The sequence below is a fragment of the Medicago sativa genome, chromosome 2, assembly GCF_051527215.1.
Source record: "Medicago sativa cultivar Bolivia chromosome 2, Bolivia_mono, whole genome shotgun sequence".
In the NCBI taxonomy this organism is placed as follows: Eukaryota; Viridiplantae; Streptophyta; class Magnoliopsida; order Fabales; family Fabaceae; genus Medicago; species Medicago sativa.
In genome coordinates this window covers 10,696,294-10,717,241 of record NC_140750.1, presented here as the reverse complement: position 1 = coordinate 10,717,241, position 20,948 = coordinate 10,696,294, and the positions used below count along the sequence as shown (strand labels likewise).

The 20,948-nt window shown below is 33.6% G+C and overlaps 2 protein-coding genes and 1 pseudogene across 3 annotated transcripts; 2 read left to right on the top strand and 1 right to left on the bottom strand.

Moving 5' to 3' along the window:
• The first annotated feature begins 59 nt into the window (after nucleotides 1–59).
• Nucleotides 60–5,569, top strand: ABCI12 (cobalt ion transmembrane transporter). Its single transcript, XM_085742842.1, has 8 exons — nucleotides 60–425; nucleotides 1,386–1,502; nucleotides 1,782–2,018; nucleotides 2,131–2,295; nucleotides 3,656–3,731; nucleotides 4,405–4,469; nucleotides 4,831–5,011; nucleotides 5,163–5,569. The coding sequence occupies exons 1-7, from the start codon at nucleotides 111–113 to the stop codon at nucleotides 4,981–4,983; spliced, it is 1,128 nt and encodes a 375-aa protein (XP_085598968.1). The 5' UTR covers nucleotides 60–110; the 3' UTR covers nucleotides 4,984–5,011; nucleotides 5,163–5,569.
• A 1,174-nt stretch (nucleotides 5,570–6,743) lies between these two features.
• On the top strand, nucleotides 6,744–8,279 carry LOC146944445 (F-box/kelch-repeat protein At3g23880-like). The gene is made up of 2 exons (XM_085742828.1): nucleotides 6,744–6,848; nucleotides 6,940–8,279. Exon 2 carries the CDS (start codon nucleotides 6,966–6,968, stop codon nucleotides 8,094–8,096), a length of 1,131 nt encoding a protein of 376 aa, XP_085598954.1. The 5' UTR covers nucleotides 6,744–6,848; nucleotides 6,940–6,965; the 3' UTR covers nucleotides 8,097–8,279.
• A 2,307-nt stretch (nucleotides 8,280–10,586) lies between these two features.
• LOC146944444 (uncharacterized) lies at nucleotides 10,587–12,337 on the bottom strand (annotated as a pseudogene). The gene is made up of 2 exons (XR_015025938.1): nucleotides 11,565–12,337; nucleotides 10,587–11,416 (listed from the first exon to the last, which is right to left on the bottom strand). The product of XR_015025938.1 is annotated as an uncharacterized LOC146944444 (transcript).
• Between the last annotated feature and the right edge of the window lie 8,611 nt (nucleotides 12,338–20,948).

Sequence of the window (20,948 nt, the reverse complement as noted above, 5' to 3'; positions counted from 1 at the left end):
CCAACGAAACAACCACATTTTCTTCCTTAATCCTTTTGTTTCAAAAAAGACCAACACTCGTATGAGAAATAAACCACACACTCTGGTTCCCACCATCAAATTCAACACCCATGAACTGTAACCATGCCACTTTCCTTTTGGTTTCATTGCCACCACCACCACCACTGCTTTTCCCAAAATTCGATTATCCAGTGCCAAAGAAAACTCTTTTAACACTAAACCTGAAGAGAAATCCAATTATAAGAATCAAAGCTTCAAAAGATGATAATGGGCCATCACCAAATTGGTCTAAGTGGATTCCCACTGGTTCTTTTGCCGCTGATAAAGTTTTCAGATTGATTTCAAGTGCTACTGCTAGTCCCATTGGACAGTTTGTTTCTTCCCCCACTACGTTTCTTCACTCTATTGATCCACGAGTTAAATTGGTAAGCAAATTTGTTTCATGGGTTTTGTAGTTTACTCTGAATTTGATGTAAAAAAATGTGCTTTTTATTCATGCTTGTGCATTTTTAGGTGTTTTAGTAAGATTTTATGGAGGAGTGTTTTAGTTTGGGAGTTTTGGATTTGCCAATGAACTTGTGTCCTATAATTTGATCTATGTTGCATTGACACTTCAGATTGAAGCATGTCCGACTAAACATAAAAATTGATATAAAAATCTATGCTTTTTATTCTAGCTTGGGCATTGTATGGAGGACTGTTTTAGTTTTGGGGTTTTGGGTTTGCCATTATTTGTAATCAAAGAGAGTGAAAAAAATGAATGTATGTCCTACAATATGACTTATGTAGTACTGGCACTTCAGACCGAGACTTGAGAGTCTATCTGGTGTTTGACACATGTGGTTACATTTAGTTACTACTATTGTCTTCACTGATTACTGAACACTCTACACGTGTTAGTGTCGTGTTTGGTGTCTGGGTCGGTGCTTCTTAGAATATGAACTACGCTCATATTAAGCACTCAAATTAAGTTTTTTCATGAATTATAAAGCTTTGGTGAGCTGCTGCTGACTGTAGTTTTTGGTGGTCCTTGTAAAATGTGATCCAGCAACTAACTAGTCTTTGAAATATAGGATAGGATCATGTGTGCTGGTTATTATCTTTGTACAATTTGAAACTCGCCACATATTTCATGTTCGCCAAAGGGATAATAGAATTTTCCATGACTGTTTGAGTGATAGCTAAGTTGTTGTGGATACATGTTAAAGGTGAAGGGCTTAAGGCTATCAATGTTAGAGTTCTTATAACAGATCCTTAAGAAAATGTTAGCAATTATTAGTAGATAGTGAAACAATTGTGTAGCTGGTATATTTGAATAGTTTGTCTTGGCTTATTGGTTTACATGTGTTTCTGTTCTTTGGTAATCAATTAGTGTGGTTTTACAGGTATGGCTTTTAGTTCTGGTTGTTCTACCGGCAAGGTCGCATATAATTATGCGATTTGGATTAGTAGCATACTTGACTTTGCTTTCAATTTGGGTTCTACCAAGAAATACTTGGAAGGTGAGTAATTTTTAATCCATTGCTTATATCCTCTTATTCACTATATTTTTTAACCGTCATGTTTGGTTGTTTTTTCTTATTCTCTAGTTTCATAATTTGGGACATAATTTTTCTCGTGCTTTATACTAATTTATGATTCGAGCTAGCTTGTGCCTTCTCATAAATAAGTCTATCAAGTCAAAACTGCTTGGCCACTGGCTATTTGCTTACAAATGTTTTCATCTTCAATTATCGTGTAAATCTGAGAAATTTCTTCTCTAATTCAATTTCTGTTTATAGGATCAATTGGGTCGTGTTTATTTTCTGTCGGCATTGTTATTCATAACATTAGGACTGGGTTCAGATGGCGTGCCTGCACTTGTTCAGTCAAGAACTCCACCACCTGCAGTGACCGGGCTTCCAAATCTTCCTATATCTTTAACAGGTTATTCATATGTAATCTCAAAGTTAGGTCCATTAACCTTTACGAGGAAAGGATTATCTGTAGGAAGCACTGTTGCATGTTTGACTTTTACAGTAAGATGCTTGCTGCATTCCTGCTTTTACCTTTGATTTACAGTTATTTTAGGACTTTTGGCAAAAACAATGCTTTGAAAGAATTCTGAAACAATATAATTTATTTATGAAGGTATTTCAAAGTGCAAGTCTCTGCCTCACAACCACAACCCCTGAACAACTAGCATCTGCATTGCGATGGTTCATGCTTCCTCTGAGATACATAGGCGTATCTGTATCAGAAATCGTGCTTACCCTTTTACTGTCATTGAGATTTATCAGTCTAGTTTTTGATGAGGTAAGAACTACGAAGAATTTCACATTACTATGTTGAGTGGGTTAGCTTAAGTAGAATTCATAACCAGATTATAGTAGTAAACATTGTAACTATAACTTTAGAGGAATGATAGGGTCACACTCTAACACACTCTTCTAGACCCACTCCAATCTAATAATGACACATCACCCATTTTACCTGCGAATCGGATGTGCAAGTATAAAGATATATATATATATATATATATATATATATATTTTTTTTTTTTTTTTTTTTTTTGTTTGTATTATTAATTGGATTGAACTTTTCATCTGTTCACCCTCTTCTCCAATTCTCCAAAACTGCATATATATATATATATATATATATATATATATATATATATATATATATATATATATATATATATATATATATTTTTTTTTGTTTGTATTATTAATTGGATTGAACTTTTCATCTGTTCACCCTCTTCTCCAATTCTCCAAAACTGCATCAATGTCTCTGCTTTCTTCTCAGAAATTACGACTCTGCTACTCCCACTGTCAAACATCTATTTTGTTTCCCAAAGATAACAAATTGGAAGTTTGCAATGTGAAAACCCCCAAATCTGTCGTGTGAACCTGTCTTCAAATCGAACATCCTTGGTAAAAAAATTAGTACTAATTATAATCTTCTACCAAAGACCACTTCCGATTCACATAGTGATTCATCAGGGTACTTAACCAACCCCCACTAATTATATGTTCTTTCACCAATTCCGATTCACATGCTCTTCGACTAATCGGAAGTAGTTATTGTTATTTATGACTTTTAACAATCAGCGCGACAAGCCGTCGATGGAGCGATGGAGACAACAGGTGAAAACTTGATTTACCCAAAATCAAAATAAATTCAAGTCGCATGTGATTGAGACAGAAGCGATCACCGCAGCTCATGAGAATGTTGATATGTCGGCAACAGAGCACATGCTAGAGACAGCGGCCAAGAGAGGTTGCGATTGAGACGGTCGGCGGCACCATCAAGGGGAGGTTGAGATGAAAAGTTCAATCCAACTAATAATACAAAATAAAATAAATAAATAAATAAAAATCTCTTTGTAACTTGCACATCCGGTTTGCAGGTAAAATGGGTCATGTGTCATTATTGGATTGGACTTGGAGTGTGTCTAAAGGAGTGTTAGAGGGTGTGACCTCTGACCATAGGATTCTTCATAACTTTTTAATCGATAAAATTTGTCAAACACTATCAAAGGAAGTATAATTGAGCATGCATGCAGAAATTTCTATCATTAGTTATAACCCAATTGAACCGAAGCAATTAGGCTTAAATTTTTTCTTCTCTTCTACTTAACACAATTAATATCCTGATTATTTTGTTGCAGGTCCGGAACATTGCATTGGGAATTGTGTCTCGTAGGGTAAATTGGAAACAACTGACTGCTATGGAGACAATTGATAGTAAGTAAATATTGTTAGCTTTTCCACTTGTATCCAGGCATCATAAAAAAAATATTGTTCTGTTTCCTAAACTTCTTATCTGTGTTCCAACGAACTAGGTAAGTGATGGGTATCATCTCAATAATGACTGTGCATTGATCTTATTTAGGTTCTTTAAGCTTCATATATGATTTGTCCACATTGTGTAAGCATTCAAAATTGGTAATTAAATCACACGAATATATTTGTCGAATAACATTATACCGAATTAGTGATCTGTTTCATTTATCCCAATATTTGGAGTTTGGACTGGTACATGACATGATACTGTTATCTTATGTCATGTCAGCATAATAATCAATGCCAGTCTGATCCTAAATAAAATCACCAAAGGCATGAAAGTTATTTGTTTATTTTCAATAGTGATGATAAGTGATAACTCATATGTTGCTATCTTGCTGAACTTTCTATTCATCACCTGTACTACTTAAAGACACATGTAATTTTTAAAGGACCTAGAATTCCAAATTAAGTTTTAGAATGCAGGTTTGTCGTGATGTTATGTGGTAGGTAGTTTGGATTGTAAACTCATTCTAATGAATTTACTTAAAAATTATTTTCTGATTGACTTAACTATTATACTTGAGATATTTCCTCATTCTAATGATATTTTTCCCTTTATATGACTCCACAGTTTTCTTTAACTACTTCCGTCGCATCTTCAAAAATATTTTCAGCCACGCAGAGCAAATTTCCCAGGTTTGTCTTGGATGTATGATGTTTTTCCCCCTTTATGTTTTGTTATTGTTGCTTGATGTGCATCAACTTTTTATCATGTTCCCAACCCAGTTTAAATTTGGTGAATATTATGTAAAGTAAAAGCCATCAGAAATTTGTTTGTGTTGATTGCATAGCTTGAACTCTATTTTGATTTCGCCAACAATGCTGTGTTCTAGAAAGAAAAAAAAATTATGTCATTAAATTAGCCATACACTCACTTTCTGTGACATAGGCCTCTGAACACAAACTGACATTTTGGAGCTAATATGCTGTTGGCATTCATAATCATCACAGACAGTTCATAGTTTATCTTCTGACTATTTATCATAAAATCCTGCAGGCTATGATAGCCAGAGGTTTTAAAGGGGACGTCGAGAATCACAAAATTTATTTCTTGTCAGAATCATCTTTTGGGATGGCAGATATTGTATGTTTGTTGAACTTGACAGTTGTCATAGGAGCTTCTCTTCTGTCTGAGTACTACCTTGTCTAATGAGAAAGATACACCACTTTTAGCACTGGTAAGAGCATTTTGTGTTGACTTGATTATGTTTGTATTTAATTATTTCATTGCTTATAAGACAAAAAAAATCTTTGGGGACAAGGTGTTCCTTCTTCTCTAAAGGCTATTTGTCGTTTGGTACATACATAACAATGTAGATAACTATGCAGGTTCTTGACATGGTTTTGGATGAAAAACCTACATAGAATCTTTCTTCATGGGTTGTCTAAATGAGTTGCTTCAAAGTTGAAAACAGATGTTTGGATTATTTGCTTTCATAAGTCAGATGAGTCATTGTAGCTATATCCACATAATTGTCGTATTACACAATTCGTGGGAAAACTTTGTTTTCATAACAAGTATCCACATCCTTTTTTGATCTAGCACAAGTGGTTGATGTGCAATGTGTTAGTGTTGTAAATTCGGGATACCGAATTAATGATAGAAGAAAAAGCAGTAAGGATAATATTAATGCCGGTAAAGGTTGTTACTATCAGTCTATTTGAACTCTTGTAACATTGCAAATAGTAGATCCAAAAGCTGTATTGAATTAATAAATACCTGAATTATTGTTCAAGTTGATGACTTGTATAGATCAATATCTTATGTTATATTTGTATATTTTATGTAAACAATGTATGTTTGGCTCCCTCTTTGTGCACATTTATTTGTATAAATTTTGTCAAAAAAAAAAAAAAATCAAAACTAAATATTGTTCCGTAAAAAAAAGACTCAATTTTGTTTTTTCATACAATCATTGGACCAAATAAATCTTCTACCACGTAAAGGTAAGTCAATCAACTTTGTTTCTATGAAAAATTCGTCAAAGGAATTCTATCTCATCCATTATGGTAATTTCACCGACCCTTTCCTTTATGATTGTTCTTTATTGTGTTAAAATCTTCCATTAGGCACCAATCCTCAATTCCTCATTCTGTGTCGATATCTGAACTGATAATTCGACCACAAGTCTTTCTTTCTTCTAGCATCACCATGAAGCATATACATTGACTATGTATACATGTTTATTTTCTTCCTACGATTCACCTTTCAAACAATGAACATGATATCTATTTGCTTTCTTTCCATCGAAAATATACCACTGTCTCTAGAGTCGACTCAATACATGGACACCTTTTTTCCATTGTATCACCCTTTTCACAATCAACCAAAACATGACACCTATACATATAAGAGAGAAAGAGAAAATGTGAAGTGTTGTATTTCTATGTGGAGGTACAAGGGTGTATGCCACCTAAGTATGTCTATGTATCATTGCTCTGATTCTTAATAGTAAGTGAGACATAAAGCAACATCGAATAAATGGGGCCTTTTTGTTAGAATATGAGGCATTTTTTAATGTAAAATCTAATTAAAAATTATATTTTTTTTGTTGGTCCTAAAGTGAGAACTTTAGTGGTTTTATCCTTGAGTGTATATATTACTAGAAGCTCATTGAATCTGTTGATGGTTTGAACGTGAAATCACATTCATTCAAACCCCCACATCATGACACAATGATTCCTCTTTGCTACTTCCATTTTTATTTTGAAAATTGCTCTTCTCACCATCATTTTTCTCCAAAACATCAAGAGGTGGTAAATGTAAAAGGTATGGTGCAGAAAGCAAATATGAGAAGTGGAGTTGGGTCGATATAAGAAATAAAGTGCGGAGTAACTAAAACAACACGTGAGAGAAAAACAACACGTGAGAGAAATTAAGTAAAAGTGTGAGGGTTCTTTTTTGATTTCATTCGTCTCAATCTTTCGAGGTCACTCACACACACTTGATTTTTCAAATCAAAAGAAGATGCAAGCGGCGGTAATAAAGAAGAATTAACCCAACAACTCCACCAGGTCTGTGATTCAGTTTTTTTTTTTCTTTCTTCCTTTCCCTTTTTTTTACTTAGATTTCATTCATTGATTCATCCATGTGCATGCCCTCCAGTTTGGTATCCGCCGCCACGCTCACAAATGGCGCCGAAAACAACCGTCTCAAAGAATCGGCGTTTGAACTCCTCCATCGGAAATCCACCACTTCCCACTCTTCCATTCGATCTTGTTGAAGACATTCTCTACAGGCTTCCAGTCAAATCCCTCGCACAATTTAAATCTGTCTGCAAATCCTGGAAGTCTCTCATCTCAGATTCTAAGTTCACCAAGAAGCACTTTCGCGTGTCAACCACGTCCCACCGTCTCCTCTTCCCAAAATTAACCAAAGGCCATTACATCTTCAATACTTGCACTCTCTCTTCCCTCGTCACAACAAAAGGTGCGGCCACCGCCATGCAGCAGTTTGAATCTCCTCTTAACATTCGAAAGTTCGATCAAATCCGTGGCTCTTGCCACGGCATCCTCTGTGTCGAACTCCATCAAAGGTTTGCTATTTTGTGGAACCCTTTCATTAATAAATATGCAAGTTTGCCCCCTTTGGAAATCCCATGGAGTAACACAATATATAGCTGCTTTGGCTATGATCATTCCACTGATTCTTACAAGGTCGTTGCCTTTATAAAGTGGTCGCCTGATTCTGAGATTTACAAAACTTATGTGCATACTATGGGTACCACTTCTTGGAGAATGATTCAGGATTTTCCCTGTACTCCTTATACTCCTTATTTGGAACCTGGAAAATTCGTTTGTGGAACTTTTCATTGGTTGGCATATAAAGATAAAGATGATTCAGTTTCTTCATTGCTCATTGTTTCTTTTGATTTGGAGAAGGAGTCTTATGGAGAGATATTGCAGCCTGATTATGGATCGGTGGATGTGTTAAGTAAATCCTTATGGGTGTTGATGGATTGCTTGTCCATACTTGCTAATAGTAATACTTTTTCAGATGTTTGGCTTATGAGGGAATATGGAAATCAAGATTCTTGGACTAGATTGTTCCATGTTCCTTACATGGGAGGTGTTGGTTGTGGTCCTTACACGAAGGCACTTTATGTTTATGACGATGATCAAGTGCTGCTAGAGCATATGATGAAGTTGGTTGTTTACAATTCTAGAGATGGTACTTTTAAGACTCTTAAAATTCAAAGACGCCGTGATTGGATGATTCCAGAAGTCTGCCAAGAGAGTTTGATATCACCTTGTGCTGAGTAGTTAATAATAGAATCTATGTAGTAATATAGATGTTATCTTATGCCACATGTGCATGAGGTTTATGAACAACACATCATAATTGCAACTTTAAGTTAATTTCCGTTTATGTTATGTACCTTATGGTTGATATGACTTTGTTGTTATGACTTTTTTGTTAATTGCAACTGGTATGTTAATTTTTAATTTGTTTAGGTGCCTTATGTTTGCTGGTTACTTCATGGATTATCTTTCATTATTATAAATGGAATATGTTTGAGAAATTGGTGGTTAGGTTTTTTTTTTGGGGCTCTTCAATTGTGCACTTCATTATATGGTTAGTGGTTTGGTTTTCCATGATTGGAATTAGTTTCTATGGCCTTTGGCTGTCACTTGTATGTATCTTAAAATGTTTGATGGCTGCTACTCAAATTTGATGATGTATGCTGCAAAACCGTGTGATGTTGGGATGTCTGAAGCAACATGAAGACAAAGTTTCTTGAACTACAGTTAGAGTGGCTATTTCTGTCAAATGCAAAGAATTGTAATTCTACACTATTCTACATTGTTCCCACCCATCATAACAGTAATATGTTTTCTCTCTTTCTCACTGATTTTTTTTGCTGTTATTTGTCTATTTTATCGTTGTTTTCTATGTTTAATCTGGATTTGGTTGTTTAATGCCGCTTTCATTCCGCATTTGAACTTTATCTGAGGAAGTGCTAGTTTCAATAGCCTACACTGATTTTATTCAAATGAATATTTATTCACATTTATCTATGAGTAGCAGTTGATTTGCTTGAAAAGATTAATTCTTTTTCATTTCTGTTAGCTCATTTCCTAAATCTCTGTTCAACTTGAGTTAGTTAAGGTTAAACATATATAGAGTTTGTTTATGCTGGTTGCACTTGTTATAGCTTTGTCTCAACATATAAGTGCACTTGTAGGTTTTCTCTTGATTGGAAAGTGCTCCTGTCCCCATAAATGTTTTTAGGATGATTTAACTGAAATGATTAAGTGTAAACAATTTGTAGATTGTTGGAAAACAAACATGTTGCTTTGGTCCTTGCTCTCTAATTTTTCATTGTATTTTCAGCTGTCATTGATCTCTTTATTTGTCCCCCTCCTCCATACATCTTTCTTCTAAAACAGTTTGATGTATAAATTAATTTCGCCTGTTAAATACAATAGTTATACATGTTTCTTAGTTGCAAAGACTAAAATTTTATTTAGTTTTTGATATCAATAGGACTTAAAAAGTTGTATGTGCTGGCTGAGTTGGGATCACTGCTTGAAAACACATTTTATTATAAGCTTATTTGCTTGAGACGCCTTGCTGTGAGAATGCTATTTCCTTAAGATTTGATACATATTTAGCTTTATGCTTACAGAATTCCATCCAGGGGTTATTTATTTATTGGTAATAAAAGTTATCTCAATCAATCTTTTTGAGACCTTTCTTTAGTGGAAGCTTTCTTTCATTTGTACTATTTCAGACTTAGGGATTTTTCTGTTCAATTTCCTCAGATCTTTAGTCCCCTGCTCTTTCTTTAGTTAGTTTTGCATTGCCCTTTGCATTTGAGTTTGTTAGTTGTATATTTGAACAATTATTCATTTTGTAATTGTACGCTATTCTGCATATGTCAACTAGGCTGGCTATATTTTCAATAGGCCAACATGTATATAGCCTAATAACCTGATCAAAGATTGACTTAAGTTGAGACTCATTTTTGAGAAGTGGATGCATTGAGTCTCATTTTTGGCAGAAGTGTATATAGCCTAGCCTATCCCTGTTATTTGTGAAGTCTGAAACATTCCTTAATATTATACCCATATTCTTGGTGGTGGATTATATTATATATTTGCCCCCTTAAACATTTTGTTTTCTTTGAAATGTGTGTTCTGTTTTTATTTGTATTTTTAACCCCACTACCAAGCTCTTGTTCTACCTCTGCCCATGACCAATATTAAAAACACCTTAGCAACCCTCGGTTATTGTAGAAGTTTTGAGCCATTTTCAAACATCAATCTATTGTAGATCACATATGATACTTATCCTCGGTCACAATATGTACTAGTTCTCTCCTAACAAATCGCTTAAAAATTTCAAATTGGAAGCTGCCATTCTATATTTCTTTCGGTCCTCTCTATAATAAATGGCGTTGGTTTGATATAGATTGAATTGAAAGATCATTTTGGCTGCATTAAGATTGAAACCAATGGTATTAAAACATTAAGATCGATAATGTTTTGGATGGGAATTCCTATGTTTTCGCATATCAATTCAAGGGTCTCTAAACCAGCATGAACCATGATCCATCCATTTTGGACCAAAAAATTTCCTATCAAGATTCACTGCTAATTAACTACCAAATTCCATCTTCGGCTTTGTTCCAAACTAACAAAAAAAAACAAATCCGTAATTAGTACGTACTAGTTAACACAGATTAGTCATAAAATTTCATGATCATGACCACATTTATCTAAGCTCAAAATTTCACACATGAACAAAAATAACACAAGCTTAACAACTAGTATCAAATATCAATACAACTCCACAATTCACAAATGAGTTTGATTCAACCAACTGGTATGATCATAACAGAATATAGTAAACAGAAAAAAGAAAAAGAACTCATTACTCACAGTCACAGAATCATAACAACGTACTAAGTCTTAAGTAACTATCTCTCAACTAACAACATCATCTTCAAAAAACAAGTCATCAGCATAAAATTGAAGAGGTGAATCAGAATCACCCTTGATTCTCTGAAGTCTCATAGCAAGCAGAATAGTCCCTTCAAGCCTCTTTCCATTTCCATCACTCATAAGCAGAGGAAACGACCCAACTTTTCGTCGATAAAACTCTAAAGGAACTGGAATCTTCACCCTCCCTACCACAACTTTACCACTAGAAGTACCAGGATCAAGTAAAGAATCAAACCTCTGTACCTCAACATTCAGAAAAACTTCATCATCAAGATTCTCCAACACGATCATATCATCTTGATTCCATTCAGGGTTAACACCTACAGCAGTCTTGGTGGAAGCTTCTTCATCAGGATTTAACCAATACACCACATTGTAAGCTCTGTTGTTAACACTTGGATAATTTGTGGGGTTGTCGATTCCTTCAGCCTTGAAAATCATCACATGCAAAGCAACTTTGAATTCTTCTGTGATGATGCTTTTGCTCTGCATTGTTTAAGAGTTTTGGTGATGGTGATGTTGCAGACACACGTGTGATGCTGCATTTGTGGGTTTGTATCTCTGGCTTTCTTTTCTTGATTGGAAGAACAATGTTGGTCATGGTGGAAACAAAGAAGAAAAATTCACGTGCAAAACTGATCAAAGAAAAAGAAGAAATATTGAAGGTGGTAGAAGAATTGTGAATAATGTGGGAGATTATAACAACTTGCAAGAAATGAAAATGGAATGGAAGAAGAAGAAAAAAAGAGTGAAATTTGGATTCAAGATTTGGAAGATATGTACCTGAGAAAATGTGGCGGTTTTCTTGCTTGGTTTTCTAGCTTGACTTTGACTTGGTAGATTCTTCTAACTGATTGGATAACTCAGAAATGATTCAAAATATATAACTAATTAAGAAACTATCAAGCAGAAAAAATAGGAAGAGACTCAAAATAACTAACTAACTAACTCATTAGATTTTTGTGGACTAAGTGTAATTAAGGTGTTTATTTTGACCCATGTTTATTGCATATAACAGTAAACTGGTTGATCCCTTAAGTGCATTAGATTGGACGGGCTTGTTTTTACTTGACAAAGTATGTTTTGGCTTGTGGTGGAGTGTTTTTTTTGTCTTTTTCAGTATCTTATACTATAGAAACATTAAAATGTAAATGCAAGGATATGTTTGGCATTTGAAGCTAATAAAGAAAAACAAGACCTATACATAGGCTCTGTTTGGTAAAAATAACGGATAGTTGATAAGTTAGCTGATAGCTTTTAGCTGATAAGCTAGCTGATGACTGATGACTGATAAGCTAGTTGAAGTGTTTGGTAAAATTAGCGGTTTAACTAGCTGATAAATGTAAAATGACATAAAAGGGTATTATTATTTCAAAATATAAAGTTTATATAACTTGATATTTAAATATTCAAAAATTCTTAATTCAATTTTGTTTTTTAAAAAGTAATTGAAATTTATAAATTTAATATATCTTTTATATTGTAAATTAAATTTTATTCACTAAAAAATTTATTTAAGTATAACGAGGTATATATACTTTTTTGTCAACGGAGGTATATATTGTCAGCAACATAAGGCAAAAGATAAATGGAGGTATATATATTGTCAGCAACATAAGACAAGTGAGATAAATAATAAATATATATTGTCAGCAACATAAGACAAGTGAGATAAATAATAACGAGGGATGTATTTGTCAAAAAAAAAATAACGAGGGATGTATGTTTATTAGGGAAAAAAAACCAGGGATGTATATTAGGGAATTGTCGATTTGAATTAAATTATAATAAAAGGGTAAAAATGGATTTTAGATAAAACAATAGGGGTAAAAGTGGAAGAAAATATGAGAAGCTATAAGCTATAAGCTCAAACGCTACTTGGAATAGCTTCTGAAAAATAGCTTATAAGCTCGTGAAATAAGCTATAAGCTCATGGTCAAAAAGTGTTACCAAACAGAGCTATTTTTGTCAAATGAGCTTATAAGCTAGAAGCTAAGAGCTAAAAGCTCTTTTTTGGTGTTTACCAAACAGACCCATAATGGTTCCATTTTTCATATATAAATTATCTAAAGCACTCTATGAAGTCCAGACACAAACATGCTGACATCGATAATTTAAGAAAATAACATAATTTATTGTAATAATATTTGTCGGTGTCGTGTTGATATCGAACACGATACATATTTGATGTCCGGACAAAAAGACTTCATTAAATGTTTGGTGTAAAAAGACTTCATTAAATGTTATGTGAAAGACGAAGATACAAATGTTACTTATAATGTAGATCATAAAGAAGTCGTCCAAAATGTTGTTAGTTACCGTTATTATTAACCAATTGGTGTTAGAATAAAGTTTCAATTATAATATACTCCCTCCGGTCACTATTATAAGCAAAATTTGATTTTTTAGGTTCATTCAATAAATGATGTATGTGGTCTATATATAGACTACATACATCATTTATTGAATAAATCTAAAAAGTTAATTTTTGCTTATAATAGTGACCGGAGGGAGTATTTCATATTGTTTTAATTTATTTTCATGTGATGTTGTAGTTCTAAATTGCTAATATTTCATATTGTTTTAATTTATTTTCATGCTCATATGATATACTCTTTTTGCATTGGTGTTGTCATGTGCTCATTATTGACCCGTGCGAGAGCACGGGTCGACCGACTAGTAATCTTCTAATATCACTTTCTAGGTGTGTAATGCATGCTACCTCATTAGTAATTAAGCAAGCTCTGTGGCAAGCAGTAAACATGACAAATAGCTCCTCATCCAGTGAAATTTTCAATACTGAAATCTGATAATATTGTCTTAGAAGTCGAGGAATGATTTTTTTCTACATTTTTTTTAGGAGGATTGGAGGAGGCTGTAACTTGTTTCTTCATAAAGTCTTAATACTTAATGTTGGACCAATTTTAGAAAGTCTTATACAACAAATTTTTTATAAATTAAAACTGATAATTTGTGTACTTTTTACAACATATAAGCAAGAAAGTGGTAAGTTATGTCCATAATATAACTATCTTATCTTACAATAAAGGAGTGGAGTGGACCAAATGGTTAAGAGGGGGGAGTACTTACCATTTGTATTGGAGAATTGCTCTTCTCCCATTTGTTTTTCTCATTCCCGTCCAACGTGAATTAACTCACGCTGAAAAAATACACCTACATGAGTTAGCTTACGTTCGACTATTTTATGGGAATGAACAATTTTGGGAGAATAACAATTCTCCTTGTATTGTGCCACATTATGTTGGTTTATTCTTTTTTCTCTCTTTTTTTACATCGATGACACATTTTGAATTACATGATATAAGAATTTGTCATTGTCAGGATTCGAGATGAATATAGATGGAATCTACCATAAGTGGTGGAAATCTTTTTTTTTTATTAAGGATGATTGAGATCTTTCTATTAGTAGCAAAAAAACAATGGCAAAAGTAGGTAGCCACTAATACAAATGATAAAATAATACAGTGTATAATAATCTTGTAGGAAATAAGAATTTTTTTACATATGTTTATTCAACCATTTCTAACACAAATAATTCATTTTTGGCAGTCTTTAATCGAGTGTGATTCCAACTTTTTATGTTACATCTTTCGATGTTGTACTTCTATCGATTTTGAATATAGAGGTCTATGTTTGGTAAAGCCATTGAACTAGCTTATAGTAATTTATTTTTCTAACTTATAAGCTTGTTTTAAAAAATAAAATATGTTTGGTATCAAGCTTCTCGGGTAGCTTATACTAGTATTTTTTTATGCTTTTTTTACAAGCTTTTAAACTTATATTTACAACTTTTCACATTTTCTTCCATTCATAACCTTAATATTAATTTTAATTGAAAAAACTTCATAAGAAAAAACCTTCCCACGCTGTGTTGCTTTCTAATTGAATTTTTTTTTTTGTCAAGTAACCTATTGGTTAGAGAAATTATGAATAAATGGGGTGTCTGGGGTTTGAACATCAGCCTTGCACAAATTATGCATTATCCCTTACCAAATGAGCTAAGTTCATGGGAACTAATTGAATTTTTTTTATTGTTCCAATTTGTTGAAATATTGTTCTTAGATTTGATTTTTTTATACGGTCTTTTTTTAGGGATATATGTCCCTTTCTAATAAATTCACATGTTGATATTTATCATTATTGGGGATATATGTCTTTTTCTTCGAACATATTTACCAAAAAAATATGATAAAGAGGTGAAACGAAATTTATTAACGATAATCGTCGCAATTAAAATCATAAACCGAAAATGTGTTGGCAAAGGATGATAATTTGTGGAAAATGGAAACGGGTGTAAATGTAAAAGGTGTGGTGCAGGAAGCAAATCTGAGGTGTGGAGTTGGTTCATCTTTAATCTATAGAATGTAGGTTACTCACACGGTTAATTGATTGATTTTTCAAATCAGGAGAAATGCAAGGCAGCGGCGGTGAAGAAGAAGAAGAAGAAGAATTAAACAAATGTGAACTCGCCTCCAATCTTTCTACTTACAAACAACAACTCCACCAGGTATGTGATTCTGTTTTTAGGGTTTCTCTTCCTTTCCCTTTTTTTCTTTTTTTTACTTCGATTACATTCATTCATGTGCCTGCATTGCAGGAGGTTAGAGAACTTGTCACTGATGATGTAATATCCCGCGAAATTATAAATAAACTGATGTATCAGTCGAGCATGTCAAGACCGAAATAATTTCTAAAGGGTTAATTAGTTATTGAGAAATTATATGGTAACAAGTAATGGAGGGTAAATGTGTCTTTTCCCTTGGAGGGTATTTTGGCAATTTGGGTCTTGAGATTTTTTTAAGTGGAAAAGTCCACATTTTTCTCTATCCTTCCACACACTTCCTCTCACTTTGCTGAAAAGCTCTTTCCCCTATCTCTTCCTCCCTCTCGGCTCACTCCCTCATTCTCAAAAAAAAAAACCACCAATATCCAACATTAATCCTTTTAGAAATCAATATGCAAGTGATCATTCTTGTTCCTCAACACACTAGGAACCTTCAGCAAGCTTTGAATCCCCTTATTATTCCCTCTATGCCACGTGACCCATCCTTTCTCTTGTTCTCTTGGCTTGGAAATTTGTTAAATTGGTAGTTTTGTTATGTGTTTGTGGTTTTGAGGCAAAAGCTTGGTTCTTGGCAAGAAATTGAAGTGGGGTATAGAGGAATGGTATGACATGTATGTTTGGAGCTGCAAGGACAAGAAGAATTGATAGAGAATTTTAAAGAATTGGAGCTTATGTTCATCAATGGTAGTTCATTCACAATTTACAAGGTGAGTTCCTTTTCTAGGTTTGAAATTGTAATATATAGAGATGAATTTGATATTGATGATAGCTTAAGGGGATAGTAATTTAATAACCTTAAAATGTACAGTTGTTGTGGTATTTTGAATTGGTGTTGCTGTCGAAATTGAATGCTATTGTTAGATTGGTTACGGTTGAGTTTTATGAATAATTGGCTAAAATTCCTATAGACCTGCTGTCGGAAAAACTGTCGTAAGTACGTGTAAAGGAATTGTTTTTGAGTGAGAATTGTACCATTGGAAAAATAGACAGAATTTAACATGAAGTGGGCTTTAGAAAACTTTAATTTCGCTATGCTATGGCTGAGAAAATTGAGTTAGAAGTTCAGTTACTGAAATTGAAAGTCTGCACTATTGTTGCTGGAATGTTTATGTTATATCTCTCTGTACGTACGTCATTTTGCAGTGGGACTTGGATCATTTGAAAGCAGACAAAATTTAACACGAAATAGGCTTTGGAATGGATTGATTCAATTATGTTATGATGGAGAAAATTAAGTTACAAGTTTCAGATGTTAATGAAAAATTACTGCAGAAAATAGCTTCAGTGCAGGATTTTTAATAATTTATTGATTTTGAATTTTTAGACGGGACCAATTGCATAAGTTGAAATTATAAGCTGGCTGCATACAGTAAAATAATCATAAATGTTTGATTTCATATGAATGATTCAATCATAGGTTTTATGGACTGCTGTGCTGGAATTGATTTCTGCAGATCAGTTTCAGTGTTAGATTTTTCTGAAATTGATTACTTTGAATTTGGATATGGGACCAAATGCATTGTCTTCGTGTGTGTATTGGTCATGTACAGAAAAATTTACAAAAATTTATAACTTCAATTTTTATGTCTTTTGTGGCTTTGAATGACAGATGATTTAGCAGAAAATTCTGTTTTTTTTATAATTAATGTATACTTTCATGTTCTATGCTTTTTCTAAGAGATCTTAAATGATGAAAGTTACATGAAAGGATGATGGTTGATCTAAAGGTGAATTCGATGTGAAATTGGACATTCTTGTTCGTAGTATGTAAAAGTCTCATAAATATTTAGATAACTGATAAGTTGAGTGAGAAAATTAGGATTCATCCTAGCTAGGTGGATTCTCCGTCTACGACGTGACGTGTAAGAAGGAGTAAACGGGGCACCGTTTATCGGAGTTAATATATCTCCACCTTACCTATTAGTGTTGAGATAACTAACTTGTCAGTGATTGTTCTGATGTAACGATCATTTATGTTCACAAGTCGGTTAGTTTAGGTTATCGAGGTTTTCCCACGTTTGATAACCTATAGAGGATTGCTTATATTATTTATAAGTGATAATTGTAAGAGGATTGTTTATATTATTTATAAGTGATGATTTTAAGAATAAGTGATTAGATAGTAATGTTAATTGTGCATAATTAATTGATGTTAGTATGTGATGTTAGTATAAATGTTGGAGGGAAATTAACAACGAAATTGATGCATATATGCTTATAGTAAAGAATTGAAAGAAAAATTTGAAATGCATCCTATGAGTAATATGCTCACAGTGAATTATAGAAAATCGCAGAAAAATGGAAATGAGGAGAAAAAATTGAAATGAGTAACATGCTCATAGAAAAAGAAAAAAAAAAAAAGAGAATATATGGAAAAACCGTTTGCTACAACGAGAGATAATGTAGCCTATGACGTACGGGTCATAGTATACCGTTTGCTACAACGAGAGATAATGTAGCCTATGACGTACGGGTCATAGTAAACCGTTTGCTACAACGAGATATAATGTAGCCTATGACGTACGGGTCATAGTATATCCGTTTGCTACAACGAGAGATAATGTAGCCTATGACGTACGGGTCATAGTAATGAATTCTATATCCGTTTGCTACAACGAGAGATAATGTAGCCTATGACGTACGGGTCATAGTAATGAATTCTATATCCGTTTGCTACAACGAGAGATAATGTAGCCTATGACGTACGGGTCATAGTAACGAATATGAAAACTCCGTTTGCTACAACGAAGAGATAATGTAGCCTATGAGGTACGACTCATAGTAACAAATGAAATGTATAATTAATGGTATAAAATTTTAAGTCAAGAATTATTCGAATAATATTTGAAAGAGAATAAAAAATAAAATTATGGAACCAAGGAAAAATTTTAAGGACCCTCCAACATGAATATTAACATAGCATACGCATATTATCATGAAAATTATGTTTAGAATGAATTAGCTACGAAGCAATAATTCATGGGCATTTTTTTTATCAAAAGTAGGAAATGTGGAATTTTAGTTATGGAATTCCGGCTTAGTTAGCCGAAACTAGTTGTTATCAGAAAAGGATCGGAAACATACGTAGATAAGTATGTCAGAATGTAAGCTATACCAGAATACGATATATTGGAGATATGTTTATGATTATTATGATTATGGTGATTATGTTTATGAAATTATGATTAAGGTTATGAGTATGACTATATGAATTATATAATCAAAGTAGTATTTGAGAGAGCGATTCTAGTTATCCCCTAATCGCTCAGCTATGCGTAGTGAAATCCTATAAACCCGAAATGGGTTAAGTTTAGAAACAGATGGCGATCCTAGGTTCCCCGAGGTTGCCTATAGCCTAGGATAGGTGGAACTCACTGAGACATCTTGTCTCATTCCAATCCCTTTTATTTATTTCAGATATACGAGTTGTTATACGACAGGATGATACTTGAGGAAGGAGCAGAAGTAGCTAGACCATATAAAGTACACGTCAGTGGTACTTTTTCTGAATTAACAGGTGAGAAGTTATATGTATTGTTCAGAGAGTTTTTAATTATTGTAATTTTAATGTACCCGATGCCGAGTTTAACACTCATGCTAGATATTCTATGTAATTTTCTAGTAGGGGTGTTTCAATTTGGTATCAGAGCAGGTCGATTCAGATCGTGCCTTGGGTCATTAGAATTCAATAAGATGTAGTGTGGTTCTTGGGTTCCAGATATTTATTCCAAATGTCATGTCTGCTGAGCCTGATCAACTCAGACTAGTATATGACAGTTAGAACAAATGTCTGAGAGCTGAATAGGACCTTGGAGGAAAGAAGTGTACGAAGAAGGAAAGGCATGATGTGAAGTTTATAATGAATTCTCTTAAGGAAGTATTCAACGCCAATGGTGGCTGGTACCTGTGCAGTTTAAATTAGTCAGTCAGAAAGAATCAGTTCGTAACAGACGTATGTTGGAATCTAAAGTTGAAAGTTGGAGAAATTATTTGTGCTTATTAGCAAGTAAATCGCTAAATTTCGAGGACGAAATTTCTTTAAGGGGGGTAGATTGTAATATCCCGCGAAATTATAAATAGACTGATGTATCAGTCGAGCATGTCAAGACCGAAATAATTTCTAAAGGGTTAATTAGTTATTGAGAAATTATATGGTAACAAGTAATGGAGGGTAAATGTGTCTTTTCCCTTGGAGGGTATTTTGGCAATTTGGGTCTTGAGATTTTTTTAAGTGGAAAAGTCCACATTTTTCTCTATCCTTCCACACACTTCCTCTCACTTTGCTGAAAAGCTCTTTCCCCTATCTCTTCCTCCCTCTCGGCTCACTCCCTCATTCTCAAAAAAAAAAAACCACCAATATCCAACCTTAATCCTTTTAGAAATCAATATGCAAGTGATCATTCTTGTTCCTCAACACACTAGGAACCTTCAGCAAGCTTTGAATCCCCTTATTATTCCCTCTATGCCACGTGACCCATCCTTTCTCTTGTTCTCTTGGCTTGGAAATTTGTTAAATTGGTAGTTTTGTTATGTGTTTGTGGTTTTGAGGCAAAAGCTTGGTTCTTGGCAAGAAATTGAAGTGGGGTATAGAGGAATGGTATGACATGTATGTTTGGAGCTGCAAGGACAAGAAGAATTGATAGAGAATTTTAAAGAATTGGAGCTTATGTTCATCAATGGTAGTTCATTCACAATTTACAAGGTGAGTTCCTTTTCTAGGTTTGAAATTGTAATATATAGAGATGAATTTGATATTGATGATAGCTTAAGGGGATAGTAATTTAATAACCTTAAAATGTACAGTTGTTGTGGTATTTTGAATTGGTGTTGCTGTCGAAATTGAATGCTATTGTTAGATTGGTTACGGTTGAGTTTTATGAATAATTGGCTAAAATTCCTATAGACCTGCTGTCGGAAAAACTGTCGTAAGTACGTGTAAAGGAATTGTTTTTGAGTGAGAATTGTACCATTGGAAAAATAGACAGAATTTAACATGAAGTGGGCTTTAGAAAACTTTAATTTCGCTATGCTATGGCTGAGAAAATTGAGTTAGAAGTTCAGTTACTGAAATTGAAAGTCTGCACTATTGTTGCTGGAATGTTTATGTTATATCTCTCTGTACGTACGTCATTTTGCAGTGGGACTTGGATCATTTGAAAGCAGACAAAATTTAACACGAAATAGGCTTTGGAATGGATTGATTCAATTATGTTATGATGGAGAAAATTAAGTTACAAGTTTCAGATGTTAATGAAAAATTACTGCAGAAAATAGCTTCAGTGCAGGATTTTTAATAATTTATTGATTTTGAATTTTTAGACGGGACCAATTGCATAAGTTGAAATTATAAGCTGGCTGCATACAGTAAAATAATCATAAATGTTTGATTTCATATGAATGATTCAATCATAGGTTTTATGGACTGCTGTGCTGGAATTGATTTCTGCAGATCAGTTTCAGTGTTAGATTTTTCTGAAATTGATTACTTTGAATTTGGATATGGGACCAAATGCATTGTCTTCGTGTGTGTATTGGTCATGTACAGAAAAATTTACAAAAATTTATAACTTCAATTTTTATGT